Here is a 27,259-nt window from a genome sequence, read left to right on the forward strand (position 1 = left end):
AAAAAGAATACTTGAGAAAAATAAAGCTTGTACTCTAAAAGTCTTTGTAAATTTTAGCCACTTGGCTGTTTCCATAAAGTTGAAATAATCCTTAATACCTGAACCACATTTGCATAAAAAACAAAAATGAACATACAGAGATACAAATGAGAATTCTAAGATGAGTCTTATGAAGCTAGCAATTATTATTAAAGTGACATTCACTACAGCTAAGTAGAGTTCATTCTCCAAGCTCTTTAGTATTGGAAACTACATTGATAAAATGATTTTGTCAGAAGGACAATTACCTAGTTTTCCTAATAGATGCTTTGAAAGTATTCAATAAATTTCTCCTGATAGAAATGTCAATGTCTTTTAAGTGTCTGGATTCACTAAATGATGATGGGCTCACTGCTCAAACGAGTTCATATTAGACAGCCTCGGGAGGAACAGTGTCTAGCACTCATACCCTATCATTTTGTCCACTTAGGGTATGTGACTGTACTCAGCCTGTTAGCCAGTGCTGGTCACTGAGAAATGCTCTTGAATACAGCCAGGAAGATTTAGCAGGAGAGTGACTAGTGGAGCTTAGGATGTGATGGACAGGTGGGTGTCAGGACTGACAGTATGAAGCCAAGAAAGAGACTGTCACAATTATTCTGATTCTTAAAATATTAACTGGCTGGAATTTTTTTCCTTCGTGTGACGATTAACAGAGTTTGGACCAGTAGAAGAAAGGTAGATGGGAAAACTTACTGACTACTGATAGTTGATGTTTTGTGTTAAAATCTCATTTTCTGAGAGCTGGAGAGAAATGTCTTAGTGGTTTAGAGCACCTTATTGCTGTTACAGGGGACCTAGGTTCTGTCCCTAGCACCCACATGTTGGCTCACGACTGTCCGTAACTCCACTTGCACCTGTTGTGATGGCCTCTTCTGGCCCCCATGGTCACCAGGCACTGTGTGTATATTTAACATGCAAGCAGCACACTCATACACTTGAAACAATCTCTTAAACACATTTTCTTAAATTATTTTCTATTAAGTCAGAGTAGACGCCCTCTGTCAGCAGGCCCTGGTGTCAGTTTCTGCTGTGGTTGACACCTTCAGTGTTGCCAGAGACACCTTCCTTGGTCCTTGCCAGCTCTTCTGCTTTCAGTGTTTTCTTTCTCATCATTTATTTTCTAAGAGCGCAGTGTCTGGAAGTTTTAGGTTTTTAACTGCTGATTTAAGGGAGAGAGTAAGCAAATGAAGAATAGAGAATGACAAATTGGAGAACTTACTGTAACTTAAACAGCAAGAATCACACAAGCCATTTAACTTTTAAGAGGTGTACTTTAGTTTTAGTAAAAATTTTAAGTATTTTTTTTTCAGAGAACCAAGAAGCAAGTGAAGCACTTCTCACGTAGAGAGAATTACTGTCAGCATTTTGATAGTAATGTGAGCCACAGCCCTTTGAAGGCAGCTTTCTAACTCCTGTCTGGAACATAAGCCCATGGAGAACTTTACACTAACTTTACGCTCCTTCCCAGCTCTTAAGGGCCCACATGGCTGCTGCTTTGTTGTTGTTGATGATGCTCCAGAAGTAGGGAGCAAACAGTAAAAGGATTCAATGTGTTTGTCTCTTGGTTGGTATTGCTGACAATTCCAATCTCTTCTGCTCCTGTGATCAGAGTGGGAACCCAGAGCGATCTTCCAAGTATGTGAATGATAACTGTTAACTAGTTTTCAGACACTTAGATCTGGACCCCAAATGATTTCTATATTATTTCTGGTATAAAACATGATCTAAAATACTAATGCTTACTATATAACAACATTCTGGCAATTTACTTTTATATTATAAACTTATGAACATTTAGAACAAGTACATTTGCTTAATATGTGCATATACATGTATGTATATATGAATCCTATGAGGAGTTTAGTAGTACATTTTAAAAATTAAAAAATAGTTTTATTAAATTTTAGTATCAGAATTTTATACCATTACTTGAAGGTGACATACTCATTTTCATTTCTCTGTGGAATTTCTAATTCATGTCTATAAATACATATCTCTCCTGGGTTTTTTTTTTGTTTTGTGTTTTGTTTTTGTTTTTTTTTTACATGGTCTCATATAGTACACAGTTTTGTTTCAAACTTAATATATTGCTAGCCAAGGATGGCTTTTTACTCTTAGGACTGCAGGCCTATATGATCCTGCCTAGCTAGCAAGTTGGGTTTATAATGATAGTTGGCAAAGGTCAAGCAACAGGAATTAATCAGCCTGAATTCTTTAACATCAGCCATCTTTAATGAGATTTTAATGATTTGCTAATAGGGGTGCCCATTAGGTTTTCGTATTTTTGTGTATTTAACTCAATCTTTTTGGCATGGGAAAAATGGAATAGGTATACATTAATTAGGTGTTACTGTAGGGATGTACAATAGGGAATGACTAGGGCATAGTTCATTCAAATCAAAATAAAACCATTTTCAGTGTCAGACATCTGAGATTCCTGATTTAGCTCTAAAGGCCTTCACTTCTCCAGCTCTGTCCTCTACAGCACACACAACTTGTTTCATAAACTCAGACCTCTCCACTGCACACCGACTGCTGTTCTTGACAGTTGTTGCATGGTACTAGCATCTCCAAAATGCTGAACTTTTCCATTGCAATTGGGCTGTGCCTTCAACAGCCTAGCTCCCTTTCAGTAACTCCAACCATGCATGCCACATGGTGCCCAACCTCAGCTGCTCTCTGTGGCACCCTCTTGCCTCCAGTACTACCTGGGTAGTTCAACTGCAAGCATGAGATATAGTCTCAACCCTCCGGGACAAAAAGCTGATCCTGAGAAAATATTGCCAGATTTACAATCCTTGGTGATGCTGGTATCTTCTTAATCACTGTTAATTTCTCAGCTTTAGCTAACCAGCATCTATTGTTCTAGGAAAGGAAAGGTTTCATTTCTTGGATGCAGAACTCTGGCCAGTCATCACTGATTTTTCAGTCCAGCTGAGGCAGGATTTTTAATTCCCCAAATTGAATGGCCCCGATTAAGTCTTTTAGGTACTTTGAGACTTTCCTCTGAAACTTCACAAGCCAGGTCTGCATTATCTATATTGTAAATGTTCCTATCTTCTGAGCTTCTACACGGCAGCAGCCACTGAAACTCAGAGTAGGCAATGGCTTTTCCAGCCCAGAGTTCAGATGTCTCCATAATTCTTCCAGTGACACACGGCCTGGTCTGCTCTGTCACAGCAATAACACAGTAAGAAAACACCATGACTAAAAGTAGCTTGGGAAGATAGGGTTTGTTTCAGCTTGCAGTTCTCTAATACAGTCCATTGTTGGAAATCACAACAGAAAACTCAAGGTAGGAACTGAGCGGAATCCATGGAGGAGTACTGCTTACTGACTTATGGTCCACGGTATAAGCCATGAGTAACATCTTGCTTTCTTATAAAACCCAGGATCACTTGCCCAGGGATGGCGTTGCCCACAGTGGACTTGTCCGCCCCATATCAGTTGTTAGTGAAGAAAGTGGCCCACTGGTCAGTGTGATGGATGCTTGGGTGAGGTTCTCTCTGCCCAGATCACCCTAGTTTGTGTGAAGTGGACAAAAACTAACCAGCACTCCAGGTTTATGTACTTTCATAAGCATATTGTATTCCCTAGACATCCTACCCTGGTCAGTGTTTAATCTAAGACGTCTGAATCCTGACCTTATTATCTACTTTTTGGCATTGTCTTAAGTGGCAGTCCAGTCATGCATGTATACTGAAGACAACTTTGTTTTCTACATTTCCAGTATCTCTTGTTTTTATAAATGATGTGGAATAGCAGCTAGGCATTTTTTAGTGTCTTCATGTAACAGTACAAGCTAGTTTTAGAAGGACCCTTGAGCCTAACTGGATTCTGATTATTTAAGACTTCGACATTAAGTCAAGATTGTAGAAATGTCTATTTGTTAAGCAAGTATGATAAGCGCGTGTTGCAGCCATGGAGATGATGTCTAGATGCCCTCATTACCATTCTAGTTCTGCCTTGGCACAGTGGTTCTTGGGTTTCTAAGGAAGTTGAACTTTTCCTTTCCCTTCTTCATGATCCTCTCTTTTGTCCCTACCTCCTTACCCACCCCTCAGCCCCCCTTGGTTCTTTTGTTTGTTTGGTGAAGAATTGACCTTGAATCTTTCTGATGTCTCTGCCTCTCAGACACTGCTAGTGCTAGGATTGCAGACTTTTTCACCAAGTCTAGTTTGGTGTGGTGTTGCAGGTTGAAGCCAAGGCCTCATCCATGCCAGGCAGGCTCTCTCCCTACAGTGGTACATTCCAGGCCCAGAGAATTATACAGTCTTCATCCTCATACTCGATGAGTTTGGTGTTGATTGGCAGGTGTGGGAGGCCAACTTGAATATTTTGCTCTCTTTCTGCATCTCATTACTTGTTACTAAGATATTCATTCCCAATATAAACAGTCCATAATGTTGCTTAGTTCCTTAAATATGTGAAAATATTTATCTTACAAAGTACTAGTTTCCTAAGCTAAGAAAAAGTCTGCTACATATGAGTGTGAAATCTCTCTTTAAACCCAGCCTTTCAAACATATGCTCAATTCTTAGGTATGTGTGTTTTTTCTTGGAATTATAGTCTTAATTATATAGTATTCACATATTTTTTATATAAAACAAACTGTAAGATATTTGCTGTGTGCTTGATTTGTAATTGTAGTAGCCTGAATAGCTCATTTCAAAGGTATAAGTCATCTTAGAAGAGTAGGTAGTATGTCATGGGAGCTAGCATTTTTATTTCTGAATACCATAAAGATTTTAAATCCTGTGGATTGGTTATCTTGTCCTAATTTCTGATTGTATTGTTGAATCACCAGGCTGATTAGCTTTAGGACTGATTAATTTTGTTCAGATCATTCCTATATTTCCAATTGGATTTGTAATTGCAGAGACTGATTGAGCTGGTGTTAGTAGCTTTATATAAGTGTTCTTTTTAAAAACCTTTCATTTTGTTTTGTTTTTTGTTTTTTGTTTTTTTTTTTTTTTGAGACAGGATCTCACTGTGTGGTTCTGGCTGCTGTGGAACTCACTATGTAAATCATACTGTTAGGAAATGCTGGGATTAAAAGCATGTACCCCTGTCCCCAGCAGTTAAACCGTGACAGCTCTCCATTTTAGTCTCAAATTTCTTTATATATAAATTATCATCCATATATGTATGTGTACATTAGCATAACATATAAGTAATGTATATTTCTATTTGTGAATTAAAGTATTCCTTTACAGCAGTGGTTCCCACTCACTAATGCTGTGACCCTTTGATACAATTCTTCGCATTGTGATGTCCCCCACCTGAAAAATTTTTGTTGCTACTTTGTAACTGTACTTTTACTACTGATATGAATTATAATGTAAGTACCTGATATGCAGTTTACCTGGATATGTGACCCTTGTGAAAGTGTCACGACCCAGAAGTTGAGAAGTGCTGCTTTACGGTATATTCTAACTCCATCTTGCTCCTGTGCCAACAGCTAGTATTGAGAAGCAGATGAGGTCATGCTAGATTGAAGGCTGTTAGAAAGGATTAGATATAGAGGTGTGTAGTGAGTGGTTGCCATAGACTTGCAGTGAGACTTAGTGAACACATGTCTGAGAATGCCCAGTGGTTCAGCTCTTCTCTCATGTGAACTAACAGCCAGATCATTTCCCGTACTATTTAAAACAGGGTTCTCATGTATCAGCCATCTTCTGTAAGGGTGCCCAGTGTGACTTCAGTTGATGCTGCTGCTATCCCACCTTCATTAACAGACTACTCAGTACCATTCCACCACACGCCAGTGTCAAGCATGTCCTCAGATTTGCCAGGTATGTAGCGCTTTGTGTGTTTTAGTTGCAGTCTTTGTAATCTTAATCGGTCGAACAAGTATATCTAATTTTGAATGCAAGTGCTAAAAGAATTTTCAAAGCTTCGTATGAAGTATTACTGTCTTAGCATTTCATATTCTGTTATTTTAATTTTAATTAATGAGACTACAGATTTCTGATACTAGGAGATACAAGAGTTTTAGTGGGGAATTTTTATAGAATGGTAGAGAATTTGCACTGAGGCTTTTTTTTTTTTGGAAGCTTCATTGCTATGGGACAGTTTCCTCAGAAGTCTGTTTTCTTTTCCTATTTCTCATCAATCCAAGTCTGAGCAAAGTGGGGACCAATACATCATCTATTCCTGACTTCTACCTACGAATCATTTTAATTTAATACATTTCCCTTCTGTTTTCTGGAAGTTGATTTTGATCTGCAGTTTATTTCTATTCTTGCCCTTCTTAAGATTGTAAGCACAGTGCTTATGCTTTGAATAAAATATATACTTTTAAAAGTAATTGCTAGTTATATTACCTATGCCTATGTAGTCTTGCCTCTTGAATTTAGTTTTATTTGAATAAAATGTAGTGGAAAAGAGTACACTAAAAATAATATACCCACTGAAAATATCTTAACACACACAGAGGGACATTTAAGACTAGCATATGTTTGTTTTATGTATAATTTGTGATTTTGTATTTTCATCTTCTTCGTGAAACTAGCTAACCCCAGTCAGAACACATTGATCACATAGTCATTGTGTGCAAGGACTCTACTAAGGATAGCAGTGAGGGCTCATTGTTTCAGGACCAAATTCTCAGCAGTCATATGTTGTTGTAACTTTTGCTAAGTTGTTGGGTAAATGACCATCATCTTCATGTGTGTTAGAAACAGATATTTCTAAAGAATTGACTTAAGACTCTCAATTAAAAGGCTTGGAAAAAAGTTAGTGAACATTTCTTTTTACTAAAGTAACTATTTAGCAGTAAATCAGAAAAAAAAATATGAATCACTAGTCCTACTAAGTTTTCAAATTATGAGAATTTGAATGCTTTTTTAATGTGGGAGAGTGTATATTCTGATTTTGAGTATAAATGAAAGATTTTTTTTGCTTTGTATTGTTTTGTTTTTTTGTGTGTTGTGTGTCTTAAATGTGCCTGAACTTTATATTTTATAAAATTAACTTAAGCTTACAGAGATCATACTTATATTTAAGGCTGACAAATGGCCAAAATAAGCCAATATTCTGGTTTTTAAATACTGAAAAACTTTTAGCAGTTGATAAATAGAGCAGAGACAATTACTCTCAGAAAAAAATTCTAAATATTAAAAGTTATGTAGCAATTAGATACCTAAGCAGTTTAGATTTTACTTCTGTTTTACTGTAATGCACTTTTTGGTAATTAGTGATTTGGTATATAGTTTTTATGTAAGTAGTCATAATGTGCAGTTTTGGTATTGATGATTTAATAATCTTATAGTAATACTAAAGTAGAACACCAAGAATGGAGAGAAGACAGTTTTCATAGATTCTAACATTCCTTTTAAACATCATAAATCTGAATCTTCTGAATCTGCAGGAGAACAAAGAAGAAATGATATTAATAACGAAGTGCAACTTGGAGCATCTTCTGATACTGTGCAACAGTGAATACAAAATAAAACATAATTTGTATTTATGTATTGGAAAAGAGCTTGATTCTTTCAAGAAAAAAATGTCTGCCTTATTATTGTTAGTGCCATATTGTCAGGTGTGAATGGTGCTTAAAAGTTGTATGATTAAAATTTCAAAGTGCTAAAACCTCTACAAACTTAACTATGTAGCATTTATGCTTTGTGAAGTTTATGACTCAAGTAAGGAAAATTGTGTGGGTGCCTAAGAGGGGATGAAAAGCAAGTAATGAGTCCAAGTTACTAACAGAGCATCTAAAAGTTAACCATCACAACCTGATCAGTGTTCACTAAAACGCCTGAGGCTTTTACAGTTCTGACAGCACTGTTTTTTTTTTTTAAGTGAAAAAAAAAGTCAAGAGCATTTTTAATTGAAATACTTGAGGGCAAAATATAACCCCCATCAATACACTGTTACAGTTGAAACATGATAAAATAATTTTGCTAACAACAAGGGAGTAAAATTTTACTATCGATGAAACTATTTCATATGCAAAATAGTGTACTTAAATGGCAAATGTTGATGGTAGCCTACTCTTTTATCAGCAGGAATAACTTTGAAATACATGGCAATGTTTTCACTGAGGAACAGTCACATTTAAATTGTCTGCATTTGTGATGCTGGAAAGACAATCTAAAATTCCAACCAATCTTTAGAAAAATGTTTATACATCATATTAGGGCATTGTATAATTAGTAGTATATGTAGTTATCTGTGGGTGAGAGAGCAAAACAAACCAAAAACAATTAAAAGCTTTTCTAAATAGATTTTACATTTGTTGGTACACATGAGGTCAGCAAAGAGAATCACAGTACATCTGTAAAGCTGGGTTGGAATAAGTAATATTGGAAGACCTTGGCCCTCAGTGTACGATCTGTAATAATAGAGTATAGAAACAGTTGGAATATTTTATCAAACTTACATCTTTACTTAGAGTCATGACGTGGCAGCAGTTAGACATTGGGACGAATGAGCATTCTCAAATGATTTGTTTGAATTTATGGTACATCTTCTGAAATGGTAATGCTTTTTTTAGCTTTTATTTAGCTTATTATTAAAATAGAATGAGTAACCAACACTACACGTGGCGACATAGTGACTTCTGCATATGAGCCCTGAACTTAGGAAGCAGGGACAGGAGGTCTGTGAGTTCAGTGTGTCAGCCTGTGCTAAATCCCTGCCTGACAAATGAAACCAAACCAACAACAAAAAAGATTAAAAAGTAGGAACTGAATCTATGAGATGACTCACTAGTTAAGAGCATTTACGGTTCCTGCAAAGGACCTGAGTTTATTTTATAGTACTTGACCCAGGCCCAGAGAATTATACAGTCTTCTCACCAGCACCTTTAACTGTGACTCTATGGTATCCAGTGCCCCCTCTTCTGACCACTGTGGGGACCTGTACACATGTGCATTGAGTGGACATGCACATGTTTACATACTAAAAATGTCTTTAAAAAGTAGAAGCTCTTTGTAAAGATGAACAAAAAATGTTACACTACTTAGTGCGAAACAACAATGAATAAAATCAACCCAGTTTATTAAATGATATTCCAATAAATCTTGATGTCTTGATCAGTGGTGGAACCATTGACTATGAAACTCTTAAAAAGGTATATAAAGGCTAGACAGGCTTGAATTGGTTTTAAAAGCAGACAGATTGATTGAATAATTTAAAGTGTTATCCTTATTTAAATACATTACCTTCTGGTTATCATTTTAATGGATAAATCATTGCAATAGTGGATTATGATTTACTTTGTTCATCAGACTAAACTGATGTATCATGTAGCTAGTAACAGATTATGCTAACAAGTTTTTAGAAATGCTTTAGAAATTGAGCAATTCCTTTCAAATTGCAGGGCTTATAGCTTGTGTGATAAGTGTCTAAAATTCATTTGTAAATAAGGAAATAGTGATACTTTAAATTTTTTAGTTAAATTATTTATAGTTTTTATTGAACATGTCCATTATCTTTCTTACTAATCTCTATTTTCATAGTGATAAAGTATTAGACTTTCCCTCCACGTGGTTGCTATATTAAATGCCAGCATATAAACGTTAATGGGAGCAGGGCAGTGATGATGCACATCTTTAATCCCAGTGCTTGGGAGGCAGAGGTATGTGGATCTCTGGTTGAGGCCAGCTTGGTCTAGAGTAAGTTTCAGGACGCCCAGGCCAGGGCTGCACAGGGTAACCAGAAACCAACCAACCAACCAACCAAAGCACTGGAAAGAGAGCAAAAGCATCGATGCATGTTAGGTAGAAGGTTGTTCCAAGCTGAAAACATAAGCATTTATGGGATCCAATAGACATTGACCTTTGGCTTGTTTGTTGGTTGGTTGGTTGGTCTCTTTTCTTTTTTTCTTTTTTCTCTTTTTTTTTTTTGACAGGGTCTCACTGTGTGGCCCTGGCTGGCTTGAAACTCGTAGAGATCTGCCTGTCTCTGCATCCCACATGCTGGACAACATTGCCCTAATATAATAGCCTATACTCAAGTATTTAGTTCCTTTTTTTAATGTCTTAAAATAATTTAAAAGCTTTTGATCACACAGGGAAGTCTTCAGATGGTGACTTTTAAGACTTTTGCTAGACTTTTCAGAGATAAGGTTTTTTCGTAGACCTTATTGTTACTTGAGTACTTACAAAGAAAATCTTTTTCACGTATCAGTTTTCAAGATGTAGTTGTAGAATTTGAGTTTTTTTGTTTAGGGCATTTTATTAGCTGAGGACCTATTAACTATTAAAGTAACTTGTTGGTGAATAGCAGCTCCTAAGTGCTTGCTTTGTGCAGAGCTCTGTAGAACTCTGACATGGGGATGCACAGACAGCTAGCTCCTGAGGAAGTAAATAACTGTTAAAGAATTGGTATTTTTAGGTTAATGTGTATTTCTTTAAAATAAACATAAAGTGTCTTAACCTAAGTATGTTGTTTTCTTAATGGTCTAAAGATTATTATGATTTTTACTGGTTTTTACTCTAAGTGACAAAAGAGAAACACTTAAGGTTTAAGTAGTCTGGCACTGAAAACTTTTGGACTGCTGCTTTTGAGTTGTTGTGTTGGGAAGCATTTTTTTCTAGTCGTTTTGGTCAAAAAAATGTATTCGTCTTTGGGTTTTAGATGCATTCAATATAACCAGCTATGATGATAGAACTTCACTGTGGCAGTGAAATGAACATTACCACAGATGTCTCGGCTTATAAATACAGAATGATCTTGGGAAATAAATTCTTGTCTCCAAAATATGAGACAACTATTAACAAAGCATTTTTGTTTTAGGTTTGGATTTTCTTTCCCTTATTCCAGTTGATCCCCAGGTATGTATCCTGAATTTAAGCAACTAATTTGTATTTGGTTGTTGATTATGTCATACTAACTAAAAATGATCAGTTGCATAAAATCAGGACAGTAAATTCTCATGGCTAGAAAGGAAGTACTATATAAATATCACAATTTCATTTGAGGGAATAAAGTTACTGTTGTTCAATTTATTATTCATTGCTCTTATTAAACTTTCTATTTTTATGAAACATAATCAGTTGGTATTTCTTACAAATATTTGAGTGGTTAGAAGGAGTGCAAGCAGTACTAAGTGCATAGAACTTAAGATCTTACACACTCCACACTACATAAAACCATCAGTTAAAGCTCATCCAGTTTGCATTACTGACTGAGACTGGACGTTGTTTGAAAGACAGACAGAGTCACACTTTGAAAAGGCTTCAATTGAAAGTTGCAGTATTGCTGTTTTCAATCAAAGAAAAGAAATTCTAGGAGTATCCCAGAGTTCCAACCTTAAGACTGCGTGGTGAGCATGGATTTCGTGACAGTCTTTAACAGCAGAGACAAAACACAGAAAGCGACAGGGGCAAGGTGGAGCAGCAAAAGAAAGTACTTGAGGCACAGATGTGGCACCTAGGGAGAGATGGAAGAACTGACCTGTCTCATCAGCTTCACCACTGACTGGCCACAGGGTCAGTGTGAGCCTCCTATGTCACTATCGGCATCTGGCTGCACAAACAGCACAGGAAATTTGAGCCCAAGATGTGTGTGCTCTAAGCATTTTCTTCTCGCCCTAACCTGACTTTGTTCTATGAGTGAGCCCTTGTAGGGAGTTACATATTTTTCTAGAATGTAAGTTGTTCAAGCTTTTCATGTGGACAATGCTTTGAAAGAAAAAAAATCTTGCAATCCATGGTTTTTATTTCATAGTTTTATTTAACATGCTTAGAGGGAGGCTGATTTATTTGGTAACTTGGTAGGAGGGTAAGAATGGTGCCTTTTCTCTTGACTATAGAATCCAAGGGTAAAGTTAAATGGCAGCAGCCCAAGTCTAAGTCTAAGGATCCCTTAGCAGCACGTAGCATTTTTAAAATGTAGTGCTCTGTTTCAGGCAAAGCCAAGCATGGATGGCAGCAGATTCCAATGGAGTTATCTAGGCCTTCCTCAGTTTTGCTAATGTTGACATGATTTTAGAGAAAAAAATTTTAACATTTGACAATTACATTGTCAGAGCTTCTTATGAATGTCTGTTGAATTTCTTCATGTGTGGCATTCTGGTCCAAAAACCCAGTAACTTTCTTTGTTGAAAGCCTCATACGGACATAGTAGATCACACCTTTAATCGAAGCACTTGGGAGGCAGAGGCTGGCAGATTTCTAGGAGTTCAAGGTCAGCCTGGTCTACATAGTGACTTCAAGGACAGCCAGAGCTACATAGTGAGACCCTGTCTTTAAAACAAAAAAAAACAAAAACAAAAGTCAACCAACCAACCAACTAATGAATAAAAAGGTAGCTCAATCTTCCAGCTGTTTTCTTTCTTCTTTTAATGCACCCTGAAAATCATGTAATGTGAATAGCTCAGGTTTGAATTACTGTTCATAATTCATTGTCTGTAAGAAGAATCTAATGAGATATAGATAACATTAGGTATCCTTATTGATTTTTTCTGTTGTCTAACTGAATATTTTAGTCACACTAGATATTACATGTGCTAAAGTCAATGCAGTTGTGTCTCATGTAAAACATCTAAAGTGAAATATAAGATTCCATTTAGCTCTTATATTAATGCCTCCTCATTTTTAGATTACTACACTCAGGTTTTTATTTGTATGTGAATCACCCAGATGGAAGAAGACTTGAAATACGAATGTCTGGAGAGAGGGATGTTAAGAAAAATTACAAAAATATTAAAATTGTGTTTATAATATTCTCTGAAAATCCCATGCTAATTTGCTGCCTTACGCCCTCTAATTCAGAATGAATGTTGACATTATTATAAGTAATGTTATATTTGTTTACAGAGGAATCGAATGCCATCTTTCAGCTTGTTACTCTTAATATGACTCACAAAGGGTCTGTTTGAGTCTAGATTTTGAAAAAAAATCACTCAATTTTGTTTCAATTATTAAGTAGTTTTTTAGTTTAATTTGAGTCATAATTTGTGGGTGGGATCTGATTTCAGTTATTTTTGACATTTCCCTATATATATGATATGGTCAATAAACAAGTTCTGCACATTCAAGACAATTAATTAAGAATGTGTGGTATTCAGTAAAGAATGTAAAATAGTCCATTCTGTCTTCCACTTAAATAGAAAATTTGCTATTTTTGAATCCCACCAGGATTTGACCTTTTGGCTATCAGTTGTACATATCTAACAATTTCTAGTCTCTTTATTTAAGACCAATGTAGCCTCTTCCTCATCAGCATCATTGTTTGTTTCAAGCAGTACTGTCCTCCTATGTTTTTGGATAGTCTCACCTCACCCTTAACAGCAAGCAGTACGTCTGTCACCACCACCAGCCCCCATGAAAGCAGTACTCACGTTAGTTCATCCAGCAGCAGGAGTGAGACAGGGGTCATAACCAGCAGTGGGAGGAACATTCCTGACATCATCTCTTTGGACTAAAGGCGGACATACTTGATTCTGGGAATCATGCATCAAAACTCTTTCTTGGATGTTTAGTCCATGGAAGCTGATTTTTGCAACTTAATATTTATTGAAATGTCAAATGGATTCTTTGCTCTCTGAGAGATGAACATCGATGACTTCAGCAAGAACCAGATGACATGCAAGGACTTTTCTTATGCTGTACACAGAGCATCGGATCTTTCTCATCCACAACGGTGGCTTGTGGGACAGTTGATTTCAGTTTCTACGTTACTGGATGGATTCTACACACCAGTTAATCTTTTGTTACAATAAACAGCAATAAAGTTATGTAAATAGTTAACTTTTCTAATTAAAGATGTAATCACTGATATAGACTAACAACAACTTCTGTTTAATCCAGTATGAAGGAAAAATAGAAGAAGTCTTATTTCCTGAATGAATACTTTCTATGGAGATTTGTTCTATTTTGTTGAAGTAATGAAGTGTCAATAACTGGCCAGAATTTGGGTTCTACTTTTCTTCTTTAGGTTTTCTGTTCTTCATGATCCCATCAAAGCAAATAATCTTTGTACTGTGCATTTTTCTCTTGTCGTTTACGCTTTGATGTTGTTTGCTGATATGTGCAGAGTAAAGTGCTGGGACTTGGTTGCTCTTTATAATTATGTTTAAGAATACTACACAGATGTTCTGATATAAAGTGTTATTTTATTTTGGGTTACTATACATTCTTGTAGAATTTTCTACAGATTTGAGACTTTTTTTTTCCCCCCCAGAAAGTCACATCCTTTGAGTGAAATATGCTTGAGCTAAGTTGTGGCTAGAATACTGGTAGGATTTTCTTCACAGTGTTCAAAAATGTTTAATGTTGGGAAACATCAGAACATACTTAGGAGAGGTGGAAATAACTGAATTCTTCCTACGAATTTAATTGATTTCATATATTTTACAGGGTAATATAGTATACTATCTTGGTTGGAATTCTTCCCATTTTAATGGCACTAATACATAAATTTAAGATCTCTGATCATAATTCTTATCAATATAATTTCTGCAGTGACTTTCAAGTTTAAAGAAAAGTCAGTGGTAAATGACAGAGGGTGGTACTAGATCTCATTTTCCTAATTTTTTAAAAAAAGAAGTCTTTTGTGAGCACACACACACACACCAAATATTGGAAATGAATTGAGGGAAAGTGCCCAAAGACCCACTTTAGAACACACCTCTCATGTGGCCGTGCTGGGTGTATTTACCACTTACTTCATTTAGGTTCCTTAAGTTTTTGTTTCCTAGAATTTATTATTTTCCCGATGCCTAGTGATCTCTACCTTTGCTATGTCGACTTAAAGCTTTTTTTTTTTTTTAAAGTGGCTACTCTTAATTTCTCAACTGCTAACATAATGACTCTACTTCCACCCAAACAGGGACATGTTCCCCACTGCAGCATTGGTGGAGCTCTAGTGAGCTGGCTTTTCCCTGGCTGTGGCTGGTGTTTTATTTTCTCAAGCTTTCATGGCCCCTGTGCACCTTTTGTACAAATGTCTGTGGAGTTGTCCACATGGTTCCTACTTTGCCTTCAGTTCCTCGTGTTTGATGATCTTCCCTTTTGATAGGGCTTTCGAGCCATCAAAGATATGGAAAGCAAAGCAAGCCCCTGCGATCACAGTGGTAACTGCATTGTGGCCCCTGGCTTGCTTGACCTTTAGCCAGCCCAGGTAAAGGTTTCTTCCCCTCGGATGTTATGCTATTGCTGCTTTACATACAGATCCAGTTTCTGTTACCTATGTAACCAGAAAAAATAACCTGGCTTCTGTAGTGTGGTGTGTTAACAAAGAAGTGATGCAGTTGCCATCATTCTGTTTACCCAGTAGAGTCTGAAGGACTCCTCACTAGGGATCACTGAAGTCCTGTGAGTACTGAAGGTTGCATTGCTTCCTTAGCTCTCATAACATGCCTCTGCTTTTGTAGTTGTACTGCATTTGCCACTTTGCATGTCAACAGTTCATGAAATGACAAAAGAAGTCACTTTAGTTGACTAGCGTATTAAAGTTGGGATTGCTTTGCAGCTGTCTTTGAAGGCCTGTACTTTTCTTTCTGCACTTGGCTCTGTATTTACATGGTTGTTGCAAAGCTATTCTATCCTTAATGTCACATTTTATGCCGATCCTGATAAGCAGAGTCTCTGTAATGCAGATTTCTGTTTAACTAGATAGACTTAAGAATTAAGAGATCTTCTCGGTGTTACTGAAATGGCAGTCACCTTGCCATTATCTGAGATATCTACACCCAAGGAGTGGTGGCTAATGCCGTAAGTCACTTGGCCAACCTGCATTTTCATCCCCACCCCAGCTCCTTTTTTAAAAAAGAGACCTGTGGAAGGGCTTTCTTGCTTTACTTAATTTTAGGCAGTATAGCTGCTGCACAGCTCTCACTAGCTAGCTTCCTGAGCCCCTGCTGAGTCAATTTCAGATTCTATTTCCTCTTCTGCCCCCAAAGTATAAACACTTGATAAGGCAAATGAAATAGGTCAGATAAGTTTAGTTTGTTCTAGAACACTAATGAAAACACGATCATAGGTAAGGGATAGTGGTTGTAATCCAGTTGGTCATAACCTTTTATATCACACAAGCTTCCATTAGAGTAGTAGTAATGAATTTGAAGGGAAGGTGTTGAATTTAAACAGTCATGTTGAATGAAGTTAAGTCTATTTTGACCTAATGTGTCTTCAATCAGTCCTGGACACTCACCTTTGACTTTTGCAAATAAAGATATTCATTAGTTGCATTTGTGTTTTTTAAGTAAGGTTGGTTTTCATAAAGTATTTTTTGTTGTTGTTTTCAGTTATCTTTGCTTGATTATTTAAAAGAAAAAAATAGGTTCTTTTTTTAGAAACTTTTTTTTTCTTGGAAGTTTATCTCCAGTTCTATGGAAAAGTCATAATTTATTTCCCTCATTTTTTCATCTTAAAAATAAAAATCAGTGCCCATTTAATTTGAGTCTGACGTTGATTTTAGTAGCTCTGGGTCCAGGTAGTGTGGGAGCTGGGGTTACCATCTGGAGGGCTACTGATTGTTGGGTCTTGGTATACTTCATATATTAGGATGAAACTTGTAGAAAAGATTTGAAGAAGTTCTTTGCTGTTTCAGAGATTAATGCTCTTGGTAAGTGACTGTTTTGTATCTTCTTGTTAGCAGTTATATTGTAATTTACAAAAGCAGCAGACACAGGTAGATCAGAATTTTTGCCCATTCGTCCTTGCCTGCCTTGAGTAATGTTTTTGTTGTTTGTTTTTTGTTTGTCAGTAATGTATGTTCATTGCTGAGAATTGAGACAAAGGAGAAAACCAACGAAAACTTAACAACCACCTCTAGTAGTTCCAGGGCGCACATCATACACTCCAGCAGCAGATGTCATGAGAAGGTTGTTATGTGCACATTTGTGTGAACACCAGAAGAGGGCCTTGGATTCTCTTGAGTTGGGGTTACCAAGCAGTTTTGAGCCAACTGATGTGAGTGGTGGGAACTATACTGAATGTAGGTCCTCTTGTAGAGTAATACTTGCTCTTAACCTCTGAGCTGTATTCCCAGTCCCCAACCTTTCAATATTAAATACAGAGTTGTCTCAGTGTATGTAGGAGAGTGATTTTTAGAATCCACCCCCCCAATACAAACATCCACAAATGCCTGAGTCTTATAAATTGACATAGTATTTTCATAAATATTTTTGCCATTCGTCATAAAACAGACATTTATACTCTCAGGCTAAATCATCTTAAATATAATGCTTAATACAAATAATTTTGTAAATAGGTGGTGCACTTTAGGGAATAGAAGTCTGTTCTCAGAGTACAATCTTAGCCCTCCTGTTGGCAGTTAAACTCTGCTTTGGATCCACGGATACAAGATAAATGGACATGGAGAGTTGTCCGCCCCGCCCTTGTGTGACGTGTTCTTGAAGCTTTTGTATGTGGGTGGGCAGACACCCATCTCAGTATTTACACGGTTTTACTCAGCCCTATGAAGATAGCATTATCTTGTCAGACTAAATTTTTATTTTTTTTTTTGTTTGTTTGTTTTGGTTTGTTCTAAACCATTTGTGGTAAAGCCAGTCCTTAAGCTGCCATCTGCTCTTGTAGGTTCCATTCTTCTTTCTGAACTAATGCCAACAGGATTTGCTGGGATAAAGACAGGCCAACATAAACTGGAAGATAGTAATGCCAAACCAGTAGAACCATCTGCCTTTCACTTTGCATTTCTAAAGTATTTATTTGATAACTGAGCCACCATAGGTGTGTGGAGGTCAGACCAACGTACAGGAGTCAGTTTTCTTGCCATCATGTGAGTACCAAGTATCAAACCCAGGGTGTTAGGTTGGATCTCAGACATCTTTTACTTGTGAGCTCCAAATCAAACCCTCTGCACTCTACAGGCAAAGGCAAGTGAATCTCCTCAAGCTACACAGTGAGACTGAAACCTAATAGGTTAATGTGTTCAGATGGTTAAGATACGGTATTTTAATAGGCATCCACTTTATTTCTTAGACTGCTTCTTTTGGTTTATGGCTTTTACAGCTTCCTTTTTTTCTAAAACTGAACTATTAATGTTCTGGGTGAGGATGAGATACTCTTTTTATTTTGGTCATCTTAAAGTGTACTTGGCAGAATACAGGGTGAATACTGACCTAGGGAGTCTGGCATAAACCAACTGAAGAAAAAAATCTTTCCTCTCAATTAAGGTGCTGCTAATTTGTAGGGTTTAGGAAACTAGAGTGGAACTGTAGACAACAATTGCTTTCAGATGATGAGCACAGTAATTGAAGCACAGGTCAGGTATCCTACTCTTGGTCATTGGGAGCAAGATTGTGTTTGTTGCTATTGACAGGCACAGTGCAATTTTTTTCTAGGAGACAGTTCAGTGTGACCTGCCTTGTCAACCATTTTGCCTTTCCTCTGTAGTGTGTACATTCTTTATAGTCACAGTTGCCCATTCTCTCCTTAACTAGCCTTGCTACATCTTATCTCTTTCCTGTAATCACCTCACTGCTTCTGCTACCAAGCAGTACCACCTTGAGCCCTTCATCCCCACAGTCTTCTATTCTGCTTGCTCAAGAGGAAGTTGCTGACCTGCTGTTGTAAGGTCTACCTCCAGGAGGGATAGCTGAATGCCTTGTGAAATAGCCCTGAAGAGCTTCCTATGAAGAGTGTATTAGTTCTTTTCTGTTGTTTTGTTAAATGTCTCCAACACAAAGCAAACTAAGAAAAAGTTACAGAAGAAATACAGTTATGGCCAGAAAGTCATGGGCACATTTCATCTGAGCACAGGAAATAGGTCTGGGCTACGAAACCTCAGAGTTGGCAGTGAATGCTCTTTGCCCAGCAGTGTTCCACCTCAAGTTTTCTGTAAACCTCACCACCAGCATTAGCAGCAGAAGACTAAAACATTCAAGTAGGTGAGCTGGTGAGAGAGTTTTTCAAACTACATTAAACGGTAATGATTTGTTGTAAACTTAGATAATTTCCTCTACATTACAGATAGGGAACATTCAAAAGGACTTGCCCAGTATCCTACAAGTACTGAGTTGGTTTTTAACCATTTGTTCAGGGGCCTTGTATCTTTACCCTGTTTATATCCTGCAAATGGTGGTTGTGTTATTGGTTAGCCTCTGCTGAACTGTAAGCTCCATGACAGTCTGGTGGTTTTGCTTGTATCCCACAATAATAGTATGTCATGCATGATGGATATTCCATATTTGTTAATGAAGAAACAATGATAACCATTTGCATCTGGCTTGCGCTGAATATGCAGATTTAATACTTGTTGAATATTCACAGCAGCAGCAATTTACGAGAAGGAAATGCAGAAATAAATAAAAAGAAAGAATTAAAAAAATAACCCAAAAGACAAACCTATTTAGAGTGAGTTGCAGAAGTGTCGTTAATTGGAAGGAAGGTAGCATGTATAAATATAATTTATTTTTAGTCTTGAAGCTGGTAAACTGACCCACTATTAGACTCAGGACTTTAAATAGAAACATGAATAAGTTAACCTGATGACCATAGATATTATTAGATAAGATATAGACATGTTGCCATACAACGGGCTGACAGGACACCACACTCACTAGCACCCCCTCCTAATTTCCCTTTGTACTATACATACCCTCACCAAGCTCTAGGCAGCCAGCTTGTTAACCTCTGGTCTCAGATGCCTGTTTCAACTTTTTGTGTACATTGGATCAGAATATCTGGTGTTCGATGGCAGCTTTAATTTAGCCTAGGTCTGCAAGTTTCGCCCACGCTGTAGTAAGTGTATGTGCTTTGTTCCTTTCTTACATGTATGTACATTTATTTCCCTATTTTCTCATCAGAGACATTTGAGCTATGCTTGCTGTTATGCATAATGTTGCTATGCTCATTCACGTACTCAGTATTGCAAGCATGTATTACTGGGTTGATGTGTGCATATGTATGTGGAGACTAGAGGATAGGAGCAGTGCACCTTGTTTGCTTCTCCTTCCTTCCTCTTGTCTTCTCTTCCCTTTTTTCTTTATCTCTCCCTCCTTTCTGATATAAGGTCTCCTACTGGGACCTTGGGCTCATGGATTAGGATTAGTCAAAGACAGCTGGCTAGCAAAGTCCCAAGAAACTGCCTGCATTTCTGCCACCCTTCCAGTGCTGAAAGTCCAAGCACACACTACCATACCTGCCTGTTTACATGGATGCTGGGAATTGAACTCTGGTCTTGTAAGCTAGTCAGTTGTATGTATTCTTTGGGGAAAATGTATTCAAATCCTTTGCCCATGTTTTTATTGTTGTTTGTTTGTCTTACTAAATTGTAAGAGGTCTGTTGTTTGTTGCTACCAGTCCTTAGTAGACATACTCTTCCTGTCTGAGGAGTATCTTTTCAGATCCTTGATACCCTCAAAATCTGTGTTTTAAATTTTGATAGGGTCTAGTTTATTTCTTTCCCATGCTGCTTATGTTTTTGGAGTCATGGTTAAGATTCCATTACCAAATCCAAGGTAGTTTGGCTGGCTAGATCTTAACACAAGGTAGTGTTTTCTGGAATGAAGGAACCTTAATCAGGAAAATGCCTCAGTATGATTGGTCTGTAGGCAAGTCTGTGGTTGATGATTTACGTGACTACCCAGGCCCATTGTGAGTGGTGTCACTCCTGGGCAGGTAGTTCTGGGTTTCATAAGAAAGTGGGCTGTGCAGACCATGGATAGCAGTCAGTCAGCAGCACTTGCCATGGATTCGGCTTCAGTTCTGTGTCCAGGGTCCTGCCTTGATTCCCTGACCTGACTACTCTTGGGGACAGACTGTTACCTGGTATTGTAAGCTGAATAAACCCTTTCTTCCCCAAGAAGATCATGATGTTGATCATGGTGTTTATCGTAACAATCAAAGCCCTAAGTAGTACCATAATGAAATTATTTGTATTATTTGTATCCTGAGTTTTATAATTTTAACTTAAATTTGTAACTGACTCATCATGAGTTAACCTTTTTTAATCTTTTAGTTTATTGAAAATAGATTCTTTTCTCATATATCTTGATTATAGTTTCCCCTCTACTGTGTTTCCGTAGAACAAACTTATGCAGTAACAACCAAACATAACAATAAAATATGATATAAAACAAAAACCATCACATTGAGGCTAGACAAAGTAACCCAATGGAAGAAAAAGAAGTTGAAGGGCAGGCACAAATGTCAGAGACCCACTCATAAACTAAGCTGAAAGTATGTGTTTTATAATTCAAAATATATGGTATTGGTGTGTTGTGTACTTTGTGCCAGCCTGTCTGTTTGAAGGATGCCTCTATCACTTGGGAGTTTTGCAAAGTTAGTTTCCCTGTGACTCAGGTTCCTTTTGTAAAGTGAGGTTTATAGAATCTTTGTTTTTTGGTTAGGGTTACGTGGCTGTGATGAAACACCATGACCAAAGAAACTTGTGGGGAGGAAAGGGTGTATTTGACTTACACCTCAACATCACAGTTCATCGGAGGAAATCAGGACAGAAACTCAAGCAAGGCAAGAACCTGGAAGTATGAGTGGATGCAGAGGTCTGAAGGGGTGCTGCTTACTGCCTTGCTCAACCTGCTTTTTGTTTGTTTGTTTTGTTTTGTTTTGCTTTTCGAGACAGGGTTTCTCTGTGCAGCCCTGGCTGTCCTGGAACTCACTCTGTAGACTAGGCTGGCCTCGAACTCAGAAATCCACCTGCCTCTGCCTCCCGAGTGCTGGGATTAAAGGCTTGCACCTCTTAACGGAACGCAGGACTACCAGTCCAGGGGTGGCACCATCTACAATGGGCTGGGCCCTCCATCAATCACTAATTAAGAAAATACCCTATAGGCTTGCCTACAGCCTGATCTTATTGAGACATTTTCTTAATTGAGTTTCCCTCTTTTCACATGACAATAAAGCTGATATAAAACTATCCAGCACAGGGAGCCTTGTCCTTTTTGAGAATGGATACTATTCAACTATTAAAAGCTATTTTCTTAACTTGGAGAAGTGGCCAACAAATAATGGATTATAACGTCTGGGTTGTAATAAATGGTGCTCATTTGTTTACCCAGCCCTCAATTTAGCCCAAATACTGTTTTCTACTTTCATGAGGACTGTGAATGCATCTGACCTGAAAAAGTAGTGAGGCAGCAAAAGCAGATAACAGGTCCAGTGTACCAAAGTATGTGTCAGTTGTATTCATTTGAACCTTGAGTTTAAAAGTAACCTGGTTTTGCAGTGCTTATTAGTGTGATACAATATCCATTTGTTTTTCATGTAATAAACTTACTATAGTTTACTAATTTTCATTTTAACCGGGTTCCACTTCACCAATTGTTTTTCCTTACCCATATGCTCTGTTCCTCAGAGCGTAGGAGTGAAAGATAGGAATTAGAATTACCATGCAAACAAGTCACAGTGCCAGGGGCATTTATTAGGAATTATTTAGCTAGTCCATTCCATGGACTGTGATCCCAGACCAAGTGAAAAGGAGCAAGCTAGCTGGGCATGGCACTCACTCATCACCCCATTTCCCGATTGTGGATGCACTGTGACCAGCAGTTGATTTAGCCTGCATGACTACCCTGATAATGACGACATATCCCCTGGAAATAAGAACCAAAATAAACCCTTTCTTCCTTAAGTTGCTGTAACTTTAAAAGGAACAAAAGAAATCCAGCAAGGTGTTTACACAAAATTTTCTTATGCAAGGTACAGAATTCAGTAAGTAGTTGAAAACAGCTGTTAATACTCTTAAGAGTCGGTAAGTGAGCTAATGAATAAAGATAAGCATAAAATGTCTTTTTTTTCCTACTGATATGATGTGGAGTTTAATTTGGGGAAAATATTTTAACCACTTCTAAAGCTGATAAGAAATTTTGAACAGTTGTCCAACAGTTTAAATACTGTTTGTGTACGTGTGTTCTGTGGCTTTTTTTCTTGAGTGTTTGTGAACTAATGTGTATGGTGATCAAGGAATCCATAAAAGCACCAGGTCCCCTGGAACTGAAGTTACAGCTGGTTGTAGCTATCATGTGGTTGTTAGGAACTGATTGTAGGTCCTCTACAAGAGAAGTAAGTGCTTCTAACCACTGGGTCACTGCCAACTCTTCTCCCTCTTTACACAGAATCTCATGTAGCTCAAACCAACATTGGATTCACTAAGTAGCTCATACTAACGTTGAGCTCCTAATCATCCTGCTTCTCTTTGCCTATACCAAGTGTTGAGATTCCAGGTTTGTGCCACCATGCTTGGCTGAATACTGCACACCTTTTCAGTAAAATACCCCTTTTATGTATGTTTATGTGTGGGTGGGTGCATGTGGTAGCCAAACATCTATGTCAGGTCCTCAATATCTCTCCATCCTATTCTTCAGACAGAGTTGGTCATTGCACCTAAAGCTTACAGATTCAACTAGATGGACAAGCAAGCCCCAAGGGTCTTCCCACCTCTACCTCCCCTACTCTGGCGTTATAGATACATGCCACCACACCAAACTTGGGTGTTCATGCTTGTGTGGCAGGCAGGCATGTTAGTAATAGCTGTCTCTCCCCCTTGACACTCATTTTAATTATTCTTGAAGTATTTGCTAGGATTGATCATAGCTGTACCAGTAGTAAAAACAAAACCCATGATAATCTCTCATAAGGTGGGATCAAGCTAGGAAAAAGAACTGTAAAGTCCCTAGCTATTTAGAATTAATTCCATGGGTTGAAAATGAAATAATATGAGGACCAGGGGGATAGTTTAGCAGTCACAAGCATTTGCTGCCCTAACAGGGCTCAGGTTTGATTCCCTGTACCACATATAGGCTCACAAGTATCTGTAACTCTAGTTTTAGGGCACCACCTTCTGGCTTTTGGACACCAAGCATACACATGGTACAGAATAGATGCAAACAAAATAGTCATGTAAAATTAAAAATTCTTTTAGTAAATTCTAACAGCAAATGAAATCATACAGGAAATTAGAAACTATCTCGAATGATACTGAAGATGCATTGATACTTGTAGTATACAGCTTAAAGTCGTACCTTCATTTTTATTTTTGACGTAAGATCCCTCTATCCTGCTGCCTGTCCCCTTCCAGTGCTAGGATTACAGATGCTTGCCACCATAGCCAGCTAAATTTATGCTTTTTTAAAACAAATACATTAACTGGGCATAGTGTCTTAAACATTTAATCCCCGGTATTCAAGAGATGGAGAGTTCAAGGACAGCTGGGCTACAGAACAATCCAGTTTCTAAAAGAAAAAGGACAAACTAGCAAGAATGAAAGAAGTATAGAGTTGAGATAGTAAAAGAAAAAATAAAAGGCTGAACATAAATATAAAACAAATTTAGTTTATTAAAAACCTACAGTATGGAAAAATTACAGCATAGTAAGTCAGTGAGCAGTTAAGTGTTCTTAAAAGTGAAACAGAAAAGACGTCCTTCCAAAACCCAGCATTGGCTTGTGCTTTCTTGGAGACCTGAGAATCACCTTGGTCCTTTTATGGGGCCACCTAGAAAAAGATCCAAAAGCTACAGAAGAGAGCTTTCAGTAGCTAGACTTTTTAGGCAAAGGTTACACTTGCAAAAGGGATGTAATGGACATGCAGGCAAAAACCAAACTGGTACCTCAAGTCTTTTGGGGTTTCATAGAGATGGACATGAACACTACATTCTGTCCATTTGGTAGTTGGAATAAGAATGGCCCGCAAAGGCTCATATTTAAATGCTTAGGAGCAGCAATAGGAGGTGAAGTCTTAATGGACAAAGTGTCACGTGTGTCTCCCTGCTGCCTGTGGATCTGGTTGTAGACCTCTCTCCAGTACCGTCTCTGCCTACAAGCCTCACCATGATGATGGTGGACTAAATCTCTGAACTGTAAGCCAGCCCCAATGAAGTGTTTCTTTGTAAGAGTTGCTATGGTCATGATGTCTCTTCAAAGCCATGGAAACCCTAGCTATGACAGCCCGGGATGATGTGAGCCTTGGCTTTGCGAACTGGGCCCCTGTGAATTAAAAAGGATGGTTGCATTCATCATTACTGAGTTTAACATGGCGATTAAAGGCTTCAGACTCCTGCTAGGTGTTTGAGATTTTAGGTTCTTTAGCAATTTTTAGTTTTGCCTCGTTAGACTCCCTACTCTTTCTTGAGTTAATCTTGGTAATTGTTGTTCATGGGTAATTAGTTTACCCAAAACCAAACAAATAAAACTCAGAACTATTAAAACATTCAGGTAAGTTTAACAGTTTGAACAAATTTTAAAAATCTCAAGTTGGAAAGCCTTCAGATCCAGAGAGGTCCAAGCAGTTCAACTGTTTCATAAACAATCTTTGTTCATTTAAAATAAATTTGTGTACATCTTGATCTGTTTGTGTGTGTTCTCTTGTGTTTCAGTAGAAATAATATAGTTCACATTCTATTACCATACTAATACGGTTTTCAAGTAAGGTAGAATCTTTAAACCTTGTAAATTGAGTTTTGGGGGAAGGTAGCTTGGCCAGAATTGTGTGTGTCCACAGGAAACACCCAGTGGCTGTGTTCTCTAATGCGCTTGAATTTAAGCCATGTATTAGCTTTTACTCTCCACAGACAGTAATTACTGCTTTTGGTTCATCCTGAAATCCTTTTTTCTTCTGTATAGTTGAGGATCGGTCAATAGCTGGGTGGAGGTCCCCGAAAAGGAAGACTGGGTTGGGTTGTGAGTTTCCACTGCTGCTGATACTTCTACAACATGGCTTAGCATCTGGTCAAGCTTTTGCCCTCTGTTCTTTTCAAATATTGGATTTAAAAAGTTAATCAAAATTACAAGTTTACTGTGACTTCCATTACTCATCAGTAGCTGAAAATTCCTTTCCACTTTGCTCTTGCAATTCCTTGTGTTGTGTCTTTGGCTTTGATGACATTTGTTATTTCAAGTAAAACCTTGTAAGTCGAAGAGGTCCATTGTAAAGGGCCCAGAACTTGACTTGTGGAGCATTGCCACAGAAGCCTGTGGCTGCTAGCAAGGTCTAAATATTAGAATTTTGGCCTTGTTATTTTAATGCATGATAACTTGATAAAATCTCAGATCTTCACATTGACTGCAGTATACAGCCTACATATGCATTGCACATTATATTACTGCACAAACATTGTAGCTTCTCCCTTTCCTTCTCCTTCTCCTTTCACTCCCTCTCTGAAAGCACCAAATGTTCAAGGGATGTGGTCCAACAGGAATTTTATTCAGTTGTGGGAAAACAACATGGTATAGCCGCGTAGGTTTGGTAGTTTCTTTGGAAATCGAGAATACTCTTACCATATGACCATAGCCACTATTTTCTTAGTGTTTACGCAAATTTAAAAAGTACATGTTGCAAAAATTCAACGTGGAAGTTTATAGGAACTTTGTTAAGAAACTGTCAGCACTTGAAAGCAAACAAGGCGTGCGTCCTTTAGTAGATGAATGGGTAAGTAAATAGGTAAATGGTATGTGTGGAGGAAGTGTTCATTAAAAAAAAAGTAGAAAAATCTATTTCATCAGTCCATAGAAAAATAGCAAAAGTGTTTAAGTAAACTTGCTACATAACCATTTGGCCCTACGTTTGGATCCCATCACCCAGATTATTAGCTGGGCTTGGTCTTCTGTACACTTATCACACCATTGCTGTGGAGCCCAGAGACTTGAGGATTTTGGGGAATTGCTGTCTGCCAGCCTAGCTAAAAGTTTGAACTCCAAAAGAGAACCCCTGCCTCAACGGAATAGTGTAGATCAACAGTCCTCAACCTCTTGACCCCTTTGGGCACTGCGTAGCAGATGTTCGGCATAGCAGATTTTTACATTATGATTTGTAGCAGCAGCAACATTACAGTTATGAAGTAGTAATGTTGTTTGGGGGTCACCACAACATGATCTATATTAAAGGGTTGTAGCATTAGGAAAGTTGGGACCCACACCATCTCTGGCCTCTGGGCACATAAACAGCCTCACACATGTATACAAACATGCACACATATACAACACACAAAAAGAAAAAGAAGGTTGACTGGCAAGATGGCTCAACAAGAAAAGACAGCTATCACCAGCCTGGTCACCTCATGACAAGTCTGGTCAGATCCCTTGGACCCACACAGTAGAAAGAGGACCAACTCCCTCAACTGTCCTCTGACTCATGTCCTGCGTGTGCACTGTGGCATGCTGCTTACTGTCCCCCACACTCCCGTGCACACACAGAAATTGTAATAGAATTACACTGGTCATTAAAGACTGTTCACTGTGTGGTTTCATCTCTATGGCAAACTAGAGCAGGCAAAAGTTTACAGTGACAAGGGGGTTGGTGGCCAGGGGTAGTGGGGCAGAAGGGATGAAGAAGCCGAGGATA

At 37.9% G+C, this 27,259-nt stretch overlaps 1 protein-coding gene across 5 annotated transcripts in view; it reads left to right on the forward strand.

The window, feature by feature from the left end:
• Positions 1–16,393, forward strand: part of Pias2 (protein inhibitor of activated STAT 2) — an 85,401-nt gene extending 69,008 nt beyond the window's left edge. For 2 of the 5 annotated variants that reach the window (XM_029471728.2, XM_029471729.2), the window contains exons 12-14: positions 5,698–5,837; positions 10,789–10,826; positions 13,238–16,393. In XM_029471728.2, the coding sequence (XP_029327588.1) occupies positions 5,698–5,837; positions 10,789–10,826; positions 13,238–13,420 (361 nt within the window). In that variant the 3' untranslated portion in view covers positions 13,421–16,393. The other 3 variants (XM_021150174.2, XM_085833399.1, XM_021150177.2) reach the window with 3 other exon arrangements.
• The last annotated feature ends 10,866 nt before the right edge of the window (positions 16,394–27,259 follow it).

Source organism: Mus caroli, unplaced genomic scaffold (genome assembly GCF_978045245.1).
Source record: "Mus caroli unplaced genomic scaffold, Mus_caroli_1 scaffold_19, whole genome shotgun sequence".
Lineage (NCBI taxonomy): Eukaryota > Metazoa > Chordata > Mammalia > Rodentia > Muridae > Mus > Mus caroli.